Raw genomic sequence first — 18,495 nt, forward strand, 5'->3', positions numbered from 1 at the left:
TAAAAGCAGGTGGCAATGCTTATCTCACTTTCCTTTTCCATGACTGTGTAAAGAATAACTATTTAAGCTCTACAATGGCAGAACACCAGTTATACAAGATCTAACCCTTATGGAATGGTGTAGTGAAACTAAGTCTAGATTAGTTAAAACTAATTTAAATTATGAAAACATAATCATAAAGGGTCACAGAAAAAAAAAACCCAAAGTATCCTTTTATATCAAAAATACAGCCACATCAATCCTATTGAATTATCAAGAGAGACTGGTTAACATTAAGAATTTGTAAGCATAGTTGCCTCTCCATCAAATCGGCACAAAAACAATATCAAGAAACCTGGCTTACACAATGTTTATTTGTGTGCAAAGTATTTTTTTAAAAGCATGAAGATTTTTCAAAGTTGAAAAGTGTTGTTTTTTAATTCTCTCTCCCTCTGACCCTAAGCTTATTCTAAACATGCAAAGTTAACAAATTTCAATACTCTATAAACCTAAAGCATTATGTGCTCATTAACAAACATTATAACTTGACTAAACATGCAGAAAACAAGGATGAGCTTTCAGAATATAAAATGCAGCCACTTTTCATAACTTGAGATTACTTTGATCATAAGAAAAAACTGGCCCTGTCATCTTCTAACACACGGGGATTTGTATGTTTATGAAATTTTTAAAGGGGGAAATCTACAAAAGGATTTTATATATAATTGGTTATTGAATCTGGAAGGAAACTGTTAAAATAAACTAGAGAGATTTATAAATGAGATGCCATTTTTAGTTAACTTTTATATTGCTCAGAGAGGCATAAAAATCCTGACTGTTAAAAATCTATTTTAATTAGTGCATATTCAGATTAAATGCTTTTATTCTTTTTGAACAGGTTTTTTAATCTGTAAAGAAAAAAACAACAGTGAGCATATTTTAGGTTTTCTGTTTTTAATCTAAATTTTTTATTTTAATTAGGTTTAATAATTATGAATCAGTTTTTCAGTTTAGCTTTCATTATTCTTTTACCCTCATGCTTTTAAAATGGTGGTTGGTTTATTATCTTCAAAATAGGACAATGGTTCAGAACCCTTTAAAAATTAGTTTATTTAAATCATGTTTTCCAAAAAAGAGGGTTCTGGGTTAGTCGCCTTTGAAAGTTTTCATACCTAGAAAAGAAAGCAAACAGAATTAAATGTGAGAAAATTAAAATGGTATCTTGCCATCTACCAAATTACGCACAAGTCAAGGTACAGCAGAAAATGAAAAGTCAGCAAATAGAAAGGGGGTGGAGAGTTACAATTAGGTATTTTAATCTCGCTGGCACTCATTTAATTTCAAATTCAAAGCAATCAGGGGCCATCGTGGTAACAATGTTAACAGTGGACATTTATGTTATTTGAAAGTTTACAAAACACTTTACATACATTTTCTTATTTGATCCCCAAAACAACCTCATTTGAAGCAGGTACTACAAGTATTATTTCCATTTTACAGATGAAGAAACTTAGTTATTTCCTCGAGTGGTTTACCATGGTTACAAAGCTAGTAAGAGTCAAGAAGCTGGATTAGAGTATAGGTCTCTCAACTCCAAGCCTACATTTTGTTCAACTCCTAAGCCACCCATGCTGACAGAACTAATTATTATTAATAGCTGAAATGTACAAAGAGCTTTAAGGTACATAAAGTGCTTTGCCTTTACATACATTACCTCATTCCAAAATGCTGTCCTACAAAGTATAAAAAACATGGAACTTGAAATCACCTATAGCTACAGATTTTGTAGCAAACTACAGAAGGATAAAAATCCCATGAAGTAGCATATCCTGATTTTTATGAGACCATTATTGCTTTTAAACTGTAAACACTCAAGGCTGATATGACTAAATTTTGTCTTTCTAGATATGTCTTCAAAGTACATGTAAATTAACAAAAATCTTCAGCACAATATTTCTAAGAATCTCCAGATACTTGCTTTTATGTATTAAAAAACCCTCCTTGGTTTTAAAATCCTCTAGGGCAGTAACCACACACTTATCTATGCACAACAATCTCTCACATATACCAATAATCAATTCCATGAAAACATGACATTAAGGCAAAGAACTTTATAAGATACAGTTCCATATCGAGGGAAAACCAGAGCTGCTGATGATACAGCTAGGTGGAGCACAGATGTAAAGTCAGAAGACGTGCATTCAGATCCTTTTACTACATGACTACATGACCTTGGACAAGTTACTTAACATCTCTGAGACTCACTTTCCTCATTTATGAAATGAGGAAGGTAGACTAAAGCAATGATGCCCACCGCAAGTTAGAAATGGGTTACCCATTTCAATGGCCCATACTGATTTAGAAACTTCTTAACACTATGTTCTATTGTACAATTATGTGCCCTCCACATTGCAAGGGTTAGGGGTGTGGCGCCCCTGTGTTATGGAAAATCTGCATAAAATTTTTTGGCCCTCCATACCAAAGAAGATATTATACAATACTATACATATATTTTATGCATTTCTGAGTTTTTAAACTTTTTCTGTGTTGTCTGATGGCCTTTGTGTGTTATCTGTGGCTTCTATAAAACTTCCAAAAAATTCCCATTTAATTTCTAATGACAACTCACAATATATTGTGATATATATGATGAGGCAAGTCACAATGTGGAAGGGATAACTCTATTTTTATCTATTTTGTTAAATATTTCCCAATTGCATTTTCATCTGGTTTTTAGTAGCACCAGGACTTGTCTGATACTCTGGACTAGAAAACATTATGGTATAGGGGCAAAAGTAGTGACTTTGAAGGTAAGAGGCCTGGGTTTACCTGTGCAACCTTAGGCAAGTCACTTTACTTGTCTGGGTCTCAGTTTCCTCATACAATGAGCATCTGGACTCAATGGCTTCTGAGGGTCCCTTCCAGCTCTAAACCTATGTTCCCATACTCTTACACCAGGATGGCATTTGGGAGAACTACCTGGGAGATAAAGTGCTAAGCACAATGTTTTAACAAGGTTAGAGTAATTACGGTAGAGATAGTCCACCATATATGAATAATGTCATCATAAATGAGTCTGACTGGCACAACTGTACTCTCTAACTCCATGGTACGTAGCTTAACAGCATGCAAGTAACCAGCTAATACTTATTGTTAAAGAGGAGATAAAAACAATTTCTTTAAAAGTGTATTTGGCTATAAAATGACAATTAACAAAAAAACCCCAGCAACAAACACAAGATCACAGATTCATAACTGAATGACCTTAGAGATTATCTGATGAGTAAAACGTCTGAGACCCAGAGGTCACACAGATAGGAAAACACCTCAGAAACCATCTACTCAAATCTTCTTATTTTACAGATGATGAAACTGAGGTCCAGGGAGATTAAGTGATTTGCTCATGGTCACACAGATATTTCAAAGCAGGACCTGAAACCAGGTCTTATGACTCCAAAGTCAGTGTTCTTTCTACAGTAATATGCTCTCTGGTAAATAGAAGATCTGAGGTTCAAATAGATATCTACTGACTCCAAAGTCAATATTCCTGACAATATAGAACACATTCATTCCCTCTGATTTTACAAATGTGCAGTCAGGAAATAAATGTTATTAAAAGTGAAAATATATATTTTCACACACCATTTCAGAACCACATTTGCTGGAATGAAAACTTCAGACGGATTTGGTGTCATCTGGGCCTGAGACACAGCAAAAGATGAAGCAAAATTGTAGAAGTTGTCCAACATCTTCTGGGTAAACTGAAAAGTAAATAAACATTTATGAATTATTATGCAATGCCAAAAATATACTGTTTATTTTTAAGGAATTAATAATTATGTCTAATTATTTATGAAATGAGATTTCTTTCTCATCTTGTCAAACAGTAAGTCTTGAACTATTTATTATTCATACCCCAAAGTTAAATGCAGTCTTAAAATGTGGGCATCTCTGCCTTAAATAGGTTTTGATAGATTTGTGGATTTTCAGTATTCTATATTGCTCTAGAAGTCCTAAGTGTTTCTCCAGGACTGCCTTTATAATTCAAAAGCAGTCCTTATCAAGTCATTTCAAATTTTGGTTACAAGTGGTTACAAAATTTTGAGAATCTGTAGAAAAAGGAAAAAAATATTTTTCTCAACATAAATACTCCCAGGTCTTTCAAAAAACAAAAAACCAGTCTTGATTTTTCCTGGCTTCAGGTTCAATTCTATCCATTTTGACCCACTGTCTCTTTAAAATAAATAAATCATAAACACACAGGTTCCCATTTTTCAAGTAATTAAGTGAACTGACATCACTTTGTGAATGACAGCACAAGAAATACTTTCCTATGTTATAAACTCATTTTAACTCATACTTTATGAGAACTTTTTTGTTGTTTTCTTTAATATATCTGCATTAGATGCTATTAATTTTTAAATTCAGTAAACAATGTGATAACATCTCACAAAAAGACCTTTTTTATACTTAACACAAAAAGAATCTCTTCTTTATACTTAAATCCTCTTTCTCTATTTTAATTTTGCAAACAATGCATTTTTAGTGTTCTGATCACAACTAGACAAAAAATACTACTGATCTTCCCCTTCTCAATTAAAGCAGAGTGCTTATGCACTCTGATGCACAGGACTTTATAACATGTCAGAGACTCATAGGTCACAGCCTCTGACAGATTTGTGTAAATGTCAGTTGGAAAAGTAATCCACGTGGCTAATCTTCCAATGTGAAAATTAACACACTGGATAATTCTCAACTGCTGAAAATATTTGGTGGGAAAACAAGTAGACCAGCTTCTAAATGCATAGGTTGGTAACTAATATTTTTGTGATTTTTTTAAAAAATGTTTATATTTATACAACCCACAGGCCGACTTTTGAAGTACGCTAAATTGTTCTCTATTTTCATTATGTTACCTGAGTGAAAGAATCAACTGATGACACAGCAGCACTGCCCACAGGAGTCAGCTGGGCCAGATTATCCAGTAATTCCACTGAAATGCCAATCTGTGCAACAGTTGGAGTACGGGTAATGTTCATGGCTCCAAAAGGATGCTGGCTGCCTTCCCCTGAAAGAAATATGGCAAGTACAGGATTATGTTTATGATAATATTGACCCATTTACATAACAGATCTGCACACCATGACAAAAGTCTGACTCATATATATAAAAGTAAGTAACAAACACCAAAAATGTTTTAGAATACTAGTCTATTATTTATATTTGGAAGCAAAAAGAGTTGGGTTTTTTAGGCTTTCTTACATCAAGAAATAATTTCTTTTCCAAAATTCACAAAACTTGCTTTAAAGTATAACATACACAATGGTGCAGAAAAAAGAACACCAGGTCTGCGGGACAATCTTCTAAATCTATATGATTTTATACAGCTTTCTCATTGCTGATTTTTTCCTCTAACCAAAGATAATTAAATTATCATTATGAATAATCAACATCAACCATTTTTTACTATTCTGTAAGTAATTTTTTGGACTGCTTATATGCTAATACTCAAAGATCAATGAATTCTCAGTTTAGATAACTTATTCCACCAACTTAGGGGTAAGTCTAAGATTCAGAAAAGTATTATGGGTTAAATGACATTCCTGGGGTCAAAAGCAAGGTTAGTATCACAGTCTGGATTTAAACCCAGGTCTTCCCAACTACAAAGAAAGTTATTCATTTTATCCACTAGGACTTAATGTCTCTTTCAAAAATATTTTTCAAAACTTAAACTACCTTATTTTCCTGACATCAAAACTTGACTCTCTATTATGTTTCTAGGCCCCCTCCCTCTTAATGTAAATTGTTAGGTGCTCACTAAGTGCATGCTAACCTTAATTAGTTTTCATTCTAAACACAATTTTGATAAAGTCTTTAATGTTATTCTTGTGGAAAAGATATAGGCTAGTCTACAGATGGATTTAGACCTAGCTGAATAGGCTTCAAAAAGAAAACCCAGAGAACTCTCCAGGTTGACTTATTCTTGGGAAGTGGTCTCCACCAGAAAGCCCAGAGATCTGTGCTTGGTCCTGGGCAACTTAACATTTGTATCAACTATCAATGATCTGAATCAGCTACCAACAGATAGTTGGTACAGATGAGGCAAAGATTTGAGGAATAACTTAACACTGTGGATATCCCCAAAGTCAGTTAACAAGATAGAGACAAGCTGAGCACTAGGTTGAAAATAATACAATTAAATTCAAAAGAAACATGTTAAAGCTTACACCAATGTGATTTTACTTGCAAAGGTTGCATAAAGGAAACCGTTAACAATCCAGAAATAAGAACATAGTCCTGCAGAATTCAACCCTACTGAGACAACACCAGAAATATTATACTCCATCCTAGACACTGTTGTTGTTTAATTCTTTTCAGTCGTGTCTGACTCTTCATGACTCTATTTGGGGTTTTCTTGGTAAAGATGCATTTTACAGATGAGGAAACTGAGTTCAGTGACTTAACCAGGGCTATACACTACTAAGTACCTGAGGTCAGATTTGAACTCAGAAAGATGCATCTTCCTGACTCCAGGGCCAGCATTCTATCCACTACACCACCTAGCTGCCTGTCATCTGACAAATGACATCGATAAACTGGACAGTATCTAGGGGAGATGATGAAAGGGCCATGAGGGCTAGCAGAAATCTCAAGGATTCTAGCAATATCCAGTCTGGAGAAGAGCAGACTCAGAGGGAATTTGATAGTTAGCTTTTAACAACTTCAGCTGGAAGAGGATTTGTTCTACTTCAGGCAGACATAGGAGCAAAGAGTGGAAAATACACGAGGTCAATTTAGGCTCAATGTTAAGAAAACCTTCCAAACAACCAAGAGTTATCCATAAGTGGATACCCATAAGGGGTTTTTGAACAAAGGCCAGATGACCCCATAGCAGGCATATTGTAGAGGGAATTCTTTTGGGGACAATGACTTGGACTAGATGGTCCCTGAAGCCTTTTCCACTCTGAACTTTTGTGGCTCTACATATACTGGTGTTAGCCTATGACAATTAATCATAAAGGTCAATCTGCTGGGGGGGGTGGAATTCACAAAATTCCCTGAATATAGTATCTTAATAAATGCTGCTAAACAATTTTTAATTATCTCTTTTCACAGATTTGGATTCATATTCTATATGAATACATGCTATGGATGTTGTGTGTTATATAACAACAGTCCGACAGCTCTTCACCTGTAATGCAGACAACAATAAACAGCATATTTACACAATGCTTTAAAGGTTTACAAAGCTCCCTCCTCACAAAAACCTCATAAAGTCGGTAGAACAATTATCACCCTTTTTACAAATGAGGAAACAGGCTAAAAAGGCTAGGTGACTGAGGGCCAGAGGGGTGAGGGGACTTTGCTATGATCACACAGTATCAGTTAAGTGTCAAATTCGTGTCCTAATTCAAAATCCATCATTCTGTTACCCTAAACTACTTACCCAAGACTCTTATATGCTTAACTAAAGTATAAAAATGGAAACACAGGACTACAGAAAAATAGTTCAAAGAACTAGATATTCTATAGGTGCAAACTTCAACACTTAAATTTTTTTTAAGCTTTACAAATAAGTAAATTTTACCAAAAAAAAATCTTGAAAACAACTAGTTTACTTTTGAACAGTTTTAGTATTTTTACGTGATTGGTTTATTTTGAAATGTCATGCAAATTCAGAATTTGAGACATGTTAGTTTTTATTTCTGCCTAATAAGTAGAATCCAAAGCTTCCTACAACGGGAAGGGAAAGAAGGAGAAGAAGGAGAAGGGGTAAAGTTTTCTACAGCTATCACTAATGTATGTCCAGAAAGAGACGTGTTCATTCTTGGCATCTTTACTGTAAAAACACTTAAAAACTCAAAGGAAATGGAAGCAGTCCAAAGAAGGCTCTAGGAATAAGAGAAAGATCTTTAGAGGCAGGGATTGTTTCACTCTTTGCATTTGTATCCCCATAACCTGGCACAATGCCTTGCATAATAGGTGCTTTAAAGATGCTTGGTGATTGATTGTTAATACAGAATTCTGTTCTACAGAGATGATACTAATTCTTGAATTAAACATTCTGCTTTCATGTCAAGGCCATGAGAAAGGCCTGCATGGCTCAAGGAAACATCATACAGGATAAGACTGACACACCCCCTCAGTCTCTGGCAAATTCTACAGCTTCAGACCTTCAAGTCACTAAAGGGTTTAGACCTTCATGACAGCAAGGAAAGGTCAAAAAATAATGACTGCCTTAACTCGAATGCCATCATTAAGATAATAACCATGATACTGAAAACTAGCAGGACAGGCTAGATAATCTAGATACAATATGGGTTTCTAATTTTGATACAGTACAACACAAATCAAATGGTACTCAGTAAAAATGGTGTTCTACTAAATGTAAAAGTTTAAGTCATGCGCACTTAGATGTTTTCTTTTCACTATATAAAGTAAAGTGCTACAATTAAAATAATTGTTACTATCAATTTAGTAGAAAAAGAAACAAATAACTAACACTCAGATTTTATTCGTCATTTCAGTGTCTTCTAAGAGATGTTTGGCCTTTTATAAAAGAAAAACACTAAAATCAGATTACCTTGTCTAGCTATCTAGCTTCAGAAAGCATGAGAATATAGATATGTGGCATTCACTTAACAAACCAGGTATTTATTGTGCCTAGCACTTTGCTAGGTACTCTAGGGGATAACAAAGTATGATGATACTTGCTCTCAAAGAAGCTTACAATCTGTTTGGGAAATGAGTCTAATATACACTGAAAATATAAAAGGACTACAAAAAGCATATATTTAATGTTGAATTATATAGTACAAACTTTAAATGACCTTCTGGGAATTCACAACGTAATAAAGATCACTCAACTAACTAAATCAGATTTACAAAACTCCTTCCCCATTCTATGCCTCTTATTCTCCCCTTGCTTCATGTTGGGGGGAAAGTATCACCCCTCAGAAGGAAATATAGCAGTCTAACCCTATGATACCCCCTTCTAAAGTATCATTCATGCTTTCCTCAGAACAGAAATTTGGGAAATAAGTTAGGCATCATTGTTTAAAAGTCTTTCCTAAAAAGTGAGCTGGGATGAAAGAAAAGGAGACCATGAGGATCAGGGGTTCTTAATGAGCTACGCTGAGGAAAAAAAGACAACCAAATAAAAGCAGGAAATGAAAAAAAAAAAAGGATTAATTGAAAATTATGTCTACTTTTCCCTAATTGCTTATTTTAATCCCAAGGTCATCTTCATGGTTATAGTACTAAAGCAACAGTAACATCAGAAAGAACAGGGAGTCACAGAAGCAAAATCAGTTTGTATCACAAAGGGAGAGAAAGGCAATCTCAAAAAATGGAAAAGGGAAATCCAAATCCTGCTTTATTACAAACTTTAATTTTAAAAGAGATGACAAAGAGTTGTTCTTTTAAAATTCTCTTCAATACTTCGTTTTCTTTCCTGGGGAGCATAAAAGTTTTAAAAACTAGCACATAAGTAACATAAATACTCTAATCCTTAATAAAAGGAGGACAAATGTGGAAATAAGTAGGGGAAAAGAACTGTGGAACTGTTTCCCACATTCTAACACTGTCTCACAAGAGTACCTCTAAGATAAAAGTAAAATGAAATAATGAAGAACCTCATGACATAACAAATTGATTCTCTGAGAAAAACGTAAAGCTGGGGGCTTTACCATGGTCTTCCAATACCTGTATGACTCTACTGTTTCTGCTCTTTTTTTTCATCATCCTGAGATTAAACACAATCATGTATTGAAGAATATTATAGACATGATATAAAGAATCTTTAAAGCTAAACATAAAAACAAATACTTTTATGACATATCTATCTTACATCTGAACTAATGTCCTACTCCCCCACCTGCTCCTTCAATCTTGGCCTCTTCTGTTTCCCATCCTTCATACAATTTTCCACTGTAGATGGCACTTCCGCTGCCCCATCTGGAACTCTCCCTGCCTGAGACATTGAGCCATTTCCTCTTTGTATCTTGAGACATTTTACAAATAGTCAACCTACAGAGAAAAGGAAGGTTTTTGGTTGAGCTTTTAGGGTATGAAAAAGTATATGGATGTTGTGTGGATGTAAATGCGCTCTTCAAATACATATCTCTGCATGGGTAAGATCATTGCAGAGGGAGAGTTCAGCAGTTAGAAGATTATAAAGCCATCTTGACACAAATCAAATAGTATGTATTAGGCAACCATGTGTACTGCTTCAGTTACATATATCTAATAATAATGAAGAAATGTCTTCCTATTTAAATTCGGAATTAAAAGTTTTTAAAATTTTCTTATTTCTGAAAATCATTATTCTATAATGAATGATTTGGTCATAGCAGGAGGAAACTTAAAATTTATCATTTTTGGCTTCCCATATTTAACACAGATATGGGAAAGACGTTTAAGTTTCTATAAACAGACTTATTAGTTTGCATACCATCTCAGTTCTGATTGGATTTTCAAGTTTGATGATAATACAGTTTCAGTAGCATGGTATGTATATAACATCACTTTCTAAACTCCTGATAGGAATAATAATGAATGAAGTCCCAAGCCTATGACAAAATGTCAAGTAGGACAAAATGTCAAGTATGACAAAATGTCAAAGTTTGACAAAACTGATATTGCAAGATCAAGAAAACAATGTTTTGATATCAACATAAAACTTATCTTAGTTCCTAAATGTTTCTTATTATGGAGTGGTAAATAGTATATAGCCTGTCAAATTCTATTTCTCCATGGTTGTCAGTAATAGAACCGAAGCTACATTGTCACTGAGAAAATTGCCAGCATAAAGGGAAATCCTCATGGTAAATTTCATCTCAGCTGCAGCCCAGTTTAAGCCAAAGCACCAAGTAAACCATCTGACTTGCTTTTGCCATTCAGTCTAATAGTTTTGTAGAGAACTGAAGGACCAAACAGTCAGGACATTCTGCAATGCTTTTCTGATTCCTACCTGCCACATGATTACATTTGTTTTGGCAGTTCCAGAACTTGAGGAGTTTGCTAACATTTTCAACAATTTTAATGTACCCCCAGATGGTGAGAATGTGCCATGGTTACAAATTAGCCCTATAAGGCTTCTACTGAGATTTGGGAGATACAAGCCTACCCAGACTTATACTCACAATGTTTCACACTAAAAACAAACCTCTTTATTATAGCTATTTATAGGACAGAGATGGTGACAGAACCTGTGATTTGAACAATACAGAAATAGGGAATTCCCAAATAAGGAAAATTCTTACCAATGCCCTCCTGTGCAACTTAATCTCTGAGAGAAACGCCTAGAGCACAGAAAATGGAAATTATTTGCTTAGGGCCATACAATCAATATGTGTAATAGACAGGATTTGAACCCAAGACCTCTTGGCTCTAGGGTCAGCTCTCCAGCCATTACATTAGCACTGCTTCTTATAGACATTATATATAAACTAATTTTATAAGCAAACATTAAATACATGTCCCAAAAATCTTAGTGCATTTTGGAGCAGTTTGTTAAAGCAAATGAAATTTCTAAGATAAATGATCATATTTCCTCATTAATTCTTAACACATCCCAGAATAGTTTGTGTCCACTTCATTTCTAAGACGGCTGAGGAAAACACAAGAGTTAAGATAATCTAGGTTCCTTCCAATTCTAAGATTCTATGAAACCTTGAATCTTAACTTGGGTGTCAAAAATTGATGCTCTCAACACTATGTATACACTTCCTGGTTTCAGATTTCAAAACCATTCATAGTTTCTCTCAGCTACCAGTAGGCCTATTTCCCTTACAGCACAGGATCATCAATTTTTTTGTGGTGAGAACCTATTGTGCTCCTCAAGTGAAACCTAAAGAGTAGTAAAGAGGGCAGAGTATCAAGGAAGTCCTTGTTTAACAGGTGAGGCCTTTAAAGTGGTAGGACTCAGGAACTCTGCTGCATGCTCATCTCCCTGTGGAGAAACACCAGCAAGCCATGGGAATGGGGGTATGGTGGGACTTACAAGTCTATAATCAACTAATTTTATGATCTCTGCCTTAAGGGATCCTCTCAACACTAGTTTCTTAGTCAGGGATCTTCTTTTTAATTTAATTTAATTTACATTTGATTATGGTAATTAAAAAGCTTTATAGCTATTTACCTTAACTCATAGTTAATGGTTCTTTTAGACACTGCTTCAGATTCATAGTTTAATCATCATGAGCTAAGAGGAAAGGGGAGGGGCAGTTATACATAGAGATGAAGATCTCAGTAGAAAAGAACCACAAAGGATGGCAGCAGACAAAGCAATGGAATATTAAGTGTTCCTGGAGCAAGCCTGAGCTATGAGAACATAAGCAGATTAACAGTGGTATTGTGAATAAGCAATTCCTATATGCCCCAAAGAGATCAATGACAGGGAGAAAGGTCTCATTTATACAAAATTATTAATGGCAGTACTTTCTTTAGTAGGAAAAAAACTGTGGCCAGTGGGCACACACTGAGTGGATGAGCCAACTGTGCTGCTCTGGAATCAAAGAACCAAAATTCAAATCTGCTTTTGTCATTTATCTTCTACGTGGCCTTGGGCAATGGAAAGGGAAAGGTGGTAGAGAGAGTTGCTGGTAAATAGACAGTCATCAACAAAACATTTTTAAAAGGAGAAAAAAGGAGTTTCTGAGCAAACAATGAAAGAGTAAGCCTCCTAGACCCAGAAGAATACCTAGAATCAAATGGAGAAATTCCAGAACGGAACAAAAATTACAGATAAGGGACAGAACTGTGATGTAGTGGGCCAAACCTAAAATATGACCTTCAGTCATACAGTAAATTATGAAGATTAAACAGGTCCGGGGTGGAAAATGATCTTTAATACTTTCCTCTTCCAGGGGTAAGCCTCAATCCCAGGATATTACTGTTAAGTCTGAAGAGCTGTATATGTTCCTCAAGGAGGTGGAGCTCAACAAAGGAGAGGGTACCAGACTCCATAATAACCCTAAGCATTTTTCCAATATGTTTATTTTTAATTTTATTTCTTTTGGGAGAAGGTGAAGCTTATCTTAAACATCAGTTCTATCATCATTTGAGAATTTTTTTAAAAAAAGAAACCACATTCCTTGTGACAAAAGAGAAAACCTATGCCTATAACAAAAGCATTAATTTCAATTTGAAAGATATTTAAATCATACAAATTACAATCCATATAAAGTGGCAGTTTATTCTCCAAAAATGTCAATAAAACAAATCACTATTGCCTAACTTTCACAGCAACAAATCTATCGTACCTAGTACTAAAGATACACTTGCCATAAAAACCATAGCAATATGAATATAAACACTTCATTTAGTAAAAATGTTAAAGGCAGATTGCCATTTATTCTGAGCTTGTTCTAATGACTGTGATAAGCTCCTTTCTCTAAAATTACTATCCCTCTACTATTTACTTAAAATTGTAGTCAACTAATTCTATAAGTTTTTCTCTGGTTGTTTTAATAACTTGAGAAAACCAATGAGTGCCTGGGTTATCCATCTATTTTCTTATTTTTAACACATGGTCATTTTATTTTGCTTTGCTGTCACAGGCATCCTTAAGAATGTCTTTTATGCACAAATCATTGTTAAGTAATATGTTACAGTTTATTTATAACTAACGTTATCCTTTATAAATTACTTGCATTTTAGATTGTTCTAAAATTGTGTATCATACTTGCTGTCATATGATATTACCAGGAAAATATTTGTGTTAAAAAGTTTTGCTTTAATAGTCTAGTTTATTATTTATATGCAGTACCTGCTCAAAACAACTATGTGGATGGACTAAAATAATGGCTCTAATCATAGTCTGAGGAATACTGATTTTTCATACACTTTGTTTTTCCAGTGTTGGTTACAGATTTCTTTTAAATAATTGGTAAAATATCCTCTCTGAATAAGAACATTTAGAGAATTCTATTGTTTGGACTCTTTGTGTTAACATTTTCCATGACAGAGGTAAATATGTAGTTCTCTATTTTATGAAATATTTGATATTAAAACTCGTTGGATCAGTGTACCTAGTTATTCGGCAGATACGTTGTACAAGGAGAATCTTGCCAAATTTTAATAACATATTTTGAAGACATCTGGTTTTATGAGAATAAGACTGTATTTTGTTCAATGATTTCAATTTAAAAAAAATTTAATATTGTTGCTGTTGTGTTTGTCCTTAATTTTCGAAGAGAACCATGACATCAGGGAAATGATATGACTTGCAGTTGACTTTGATCTGAGTGAGGGAGGGCTGTGCAAGGTCATCAGCCTCACATTCTTCTCCCGAACCATCTGAGTCCAGTGACAAGATATTCATCAAGATGACTGGAGACAGCCCAGGATGCAATGGGAGACCTTGGCCTTTTAGGCTAAGGCCTTTTCAGGTACTCACTTAAGTGATGAAATGCCCATTCAAAGAATAGGCCTTGCCTCTTGAACAAATGAGTTAAGGATTAGCCCTTTTAATTAAAAACAAAACAATCAAATTGGGAGGGGAAGACCCTTAGGGAAGTGATTCCAAAGAGAAACAGTTACCATTGACATTCAATGTAAGGCCAAAGGACCCAAAAGTGGAGCTTAGTCAGGGACCCATTGTGGTAGAATGTATGAGCTTCAGAGTGACCTAAAGGGGAGGGAGAGCGAGTTAGACAGGGAGGAAGGAAGGAAGGCAGGCAGGCAGGAAGGCAGGAAGGAAGGCAGGCAGGCAGGAAGGAAGGAAGGGAAGGAGGAAGGAAGATTGATTTTTGTTTTGTTTTCTTTCTTTTAATCTGGAATCTTCCCCTCTTTGAGATTCTGTTGTCTTCTTGATTTATATACAAATTCTAAAGGGTTGATCTGGCTTAGTTGGATCTCATGCCAAGCTCTCTTCAAGGTCACTCTCTCCTGAATCGAGTGCCTTTCACTTTTTCTTGACATAACTACTTGTAAATTGCCATCATCACCTTTTATAGACTTGCACTCTATGGTGTCCTTGGCACATCCTTACAATCATCAAGGAGAAAAATATTTGAGAGGTAAGGCATTTATTTTATGAATTCTTTCTGCCTCCTCATTGTGGCAATCCTATTACATTAGTTAAATTTTTCTAAGGTGGTCAGATTGAATCAATTACTTTGCTTTTGTCCAATTCCCAAAGTTGATAAACTGGTTAAATAAATCCAATTAGAGGTAAAAAAATCCATACACAGCATCTTCTCATCATTACCTATCTTCTAACTGGGCAAATACAACCTTTATTCTAGACTGATTAGGAATTGGAATCTACATCTATTCATCTTCCAATCTATAAAGTCAACTTTATTTTTAGTTATGCTCTTGTCATATCCAATCTTCAATTCTTTTTTCAATATTCTTCATGAGTACTGTACAAGTACTTGGCTTCTTCAATTTCTTCAACCCAAACCACATTTACAGTAAGAATGTCAATATGGATGTGGTTTAGCTCCCCTGCTATTATGCTAATTTGCTAGTTATAAGACAAAGACTACACATTAAAATCTTTATTTGGACCAGACAATATGATGTTATTGGTATAGGAAATTCCTGGTGAGGAAAACTCCCTCTAGAATGTAGATCAGCAATTATTATTTCAACTTAAAGCTTTTGATTAACTACCCATCTAAGGCAATGTGAGGTTAAGCGTGGCCCAGGGTCACACAGCCAATATATTTAAAGGGGAAGAATTTGAAACAATCTTCCTGATTTTATGAATAATTAAGTCTATCTTTTATCTTGCAATGTCTTTCCAGCCCATTAAACATACCAATGTACTGTGTAATTAGATCAAATGAATGAGAAATTTAAAACTGTGCTCCTTAACACTTTCTGACTGTAGATCCATCACTGTCACTTACAGAAGCAAAAAGGTCCAAAAGATACAGTCATATTTCTGTGGATCAAAACACCTGAAAACATAAATCATGACCCTGTGGTCACCCCTCATGCTTATGTGAGCCGATTAAGAGCTGCCAGCATCAAGTGTGACTGAAAGTCATTTCCGTTTGGGAGAACTAGACAGAATTTGTGCTTCACTAGCAAAGCCTTCGAGAATCCAGAGAAACCTCCACACGGTGATGAAGCAATGGACGTTGAGGGCAGAATCCCTCCAGTGCTATCAGTCTGCACATACATCTTCCATCATTTCACCTGAGCGTTACCAATCAAAAACAAGCATTTCTTAAACATCTACTAAGTCCTGGCACTGTGCCTGAGGAGAAATGGGGAAACAAAGAAACATAATAAGAGTCCCTTCCCTCAAGAAGAAGCAGAGGACACAGAAATGAGAACCTACAAGATAAATACAGAGTGGAAGGAAGGTATAACCTTAGAAGGGATAGCACGAACAGCCAAGGAGACCAAAAGAGATGTCCCTGCAAGAGGTGGCACTTGATATGAATCTTAAAAGAAGGCAAGAATTTTAAGCCAGTGGCTGGAAGGAAAGCATTCCAAGCATGGGGGACATCCAGGGCAATGGCAGAGAGACAGGAGTCTCCATGTCACATCCAAAGAACTGAAGTAGGTCAATATAAACAGACAATGGAGTTTATAGAAAGTAGTAGGTGGGAAAGATAGGAAAGAACCAATTTGTTAAGGGTTTTAAATGCCAAAGGAATTTAAATTTGGTCCTTAAGGCAATAGGAAGCCTCAGAGTATATTGACTGGCAATGGTGTTGACATGTTCAGTCCTGTGTTGTAGGAAAATCACTTGGGAAGCTAGGAAGCTCAGTGAAAGCATTAGAGTGAAGAGAGACTTTAGGCACTGCAATAGATCAGGTGAAAGGTTATGAAGGTAGGAAGTAGGCTAACGGCTGTATCAGTGAAAAGGAGCCATGTGAGAAATGTAAAGAAATTTCAAGATTTGTAAAAGGACTGAATATGGGGTGAACAAGATAAAGGAGTTCAGGTGATGTGGAGAACTGTGAAAATAGCTGACTGGAAGGATGGTGGTGGACTCAACAATAATTTAAAAGTTCAGAAGAGAGAGTTGGGGGCAAAGGAGGCAGGAGACAGGAAGGAATTCTTTTTTGGACATGCTGAATTTGGACATGCCAACAGAATATCCAATCTGATAGGTTCAACAAGCAGCTGATAATGTACAACTAGAGTTCTAGAGTAAGACTAGGGCTAGATATACAGATCTAGTAATCATCTTCAGAAAGGTAGTAACTGAAACCCTTGGGAGCTGATGGGATCACCAAATGAAAAAGTATAGATGAAAAAAAAAGGTCCAAGATAAAGAACACCCACATCTAGTGGACATGACACAGATGAAAAAACAGTAAAGGAAATTAAAACGGATCAGTGAGACAGAAAGGAGAACCAAGATGTTTCCAGGAGAAAAGGTGATCAACAATGTCAAATATGTCGAGAGAGGTCAAAATGAAGGAAAGGAGGGAATAAGCATTTATATAGTGCCTACTATGTACCTATACTGTGCTAAGTGATTTTTACAAATATTATCTCTATCTCAGAACAATCCTGTGAGGTAGGTGCAGTTATTATCCCCATTTTATAGCTGAGGAATACGAGGTAGAGGTAAGTGACTTGTCCAGGGTCACACAACTAATAAATATCTGAGGCCAGATTTTAACTCAGGTCTTCCTGACTCCAGACCCAGCACTCTATCCACTGCACCACTCAGCTGCCTCAAAAGGAAAAGGATTTAGGAGAGACCATGTTACATTTGGCAATTAAGAGATCACTAGTAACTTGGAGAGAACAGTTAGGGCACAAATCAGATTGCCAGGGGTTAAGAAGAGTTAGTGGAAAAGAAGTAGAGGCAATGACTACCAATTTTCTCAATCTTAGCTGAGAAGGGCAGAAGACATTTGGATGATAGTATCTAATGAAAATTTTTTAAGCCTTGAGAGACTTACGTGTGTTTGTAGACAACAAGAAAAGTACCAAGATATAAGGAGAGACTGAATATTAAAGAGAAAGTAGAGAGGATGGTGAAGTGATGAGCTGAAGAAGACAGGAGGCGATGGGATAAAGGGTATATGGAGGCAGTTTGGCCTACGTAAACAGAAGGGCCACCTCATTATCAGACACTGGAGTAAAGAGAAGATAGTAGAAGACAACATCAAAGGGATCAGAGCTGAAAAGGAAAAAAGAGACGGAAGCTTTCAGAAGATGACCTCAAACTTTCAGTATAGTATGGGGCAAGGACTTCAGAAAAGAGAGGGAGAACTGAAAAGAAAAGTTTTGAAAGAGCTGCTGCAATAAGTGGAATGGGGAATCAGGTGCGGGTGAGGGGGGGGGCAGTAGGACTGCCCTCTGTGGTGAGATCTAATTAAGATTAGCCAGCATAAATCCATACTGGACTGACCTAGTGAGCATACACACTTTCATCATTTCCTCTGTTTTGTTCAGTAGCACAGGAATAGGAGCAAAGGCAGCAGATGGTGGGAGTTAACACAGAGCTGAACTTTGGTAAGGCATAATCCCAAAGGTGCAAGGAATTCACTGAAGGAAAAAAATTAAAAACCAATATGACAGGAACTACAC

At 35.7% G+C, this 18,495-nt stretch overlaps 1 protein-coding gene across 1 annotated transcript in view; it reads right to left on the minus strand.

Moving 5' to 3' along the window:
- Positions 1 to 916: 916 nt before the first annotated feature.
- HIKESHI (heat shock protein nuclear import factor hikeshi) overlaps positions 917 to 18,495 on the minus strand; it is a 37,494-nt gene continuing 19,915 nt past the window's right edge. The window contains exons 3-5 of the mRNA XM_072610623.1: positions 4,896 to 5,047; positions 3,622 to 3,740; positions 917 to 1,151 (exon numbers count right to left, since the gene is read on the minus strand). Coding sequence (XP_072466724.1) covers positions 1,097 to 1,151; positions 3,622 to 3,740; positions 4,896 to 5,047 — 326 coding nt within the window. The 3' untranslated portion in view covers positions 917 to 1,096. The remainder of the gene's footprint in view (positions 1,152 to 3,621; positions 3,741 to 4,895; positions 5,048 to 18,495) is intronic.

The sequence above is a fragment of the Notamacropus eugenii genome, chromosome 5 (assembly GCF_028372415.1).
Source record: "Notamacropus eugenii isolate mMacEug1 chromosome 5, mMacEug1.pri_v2, whole genome shotgun sequence".
NCBI classification, from domain to species: Eukaryota; Metazoa; Chordata; class Mammalia; order Diprotodontia; family Macropodidae; genus Notamacropus; species Notamacropus eugenii.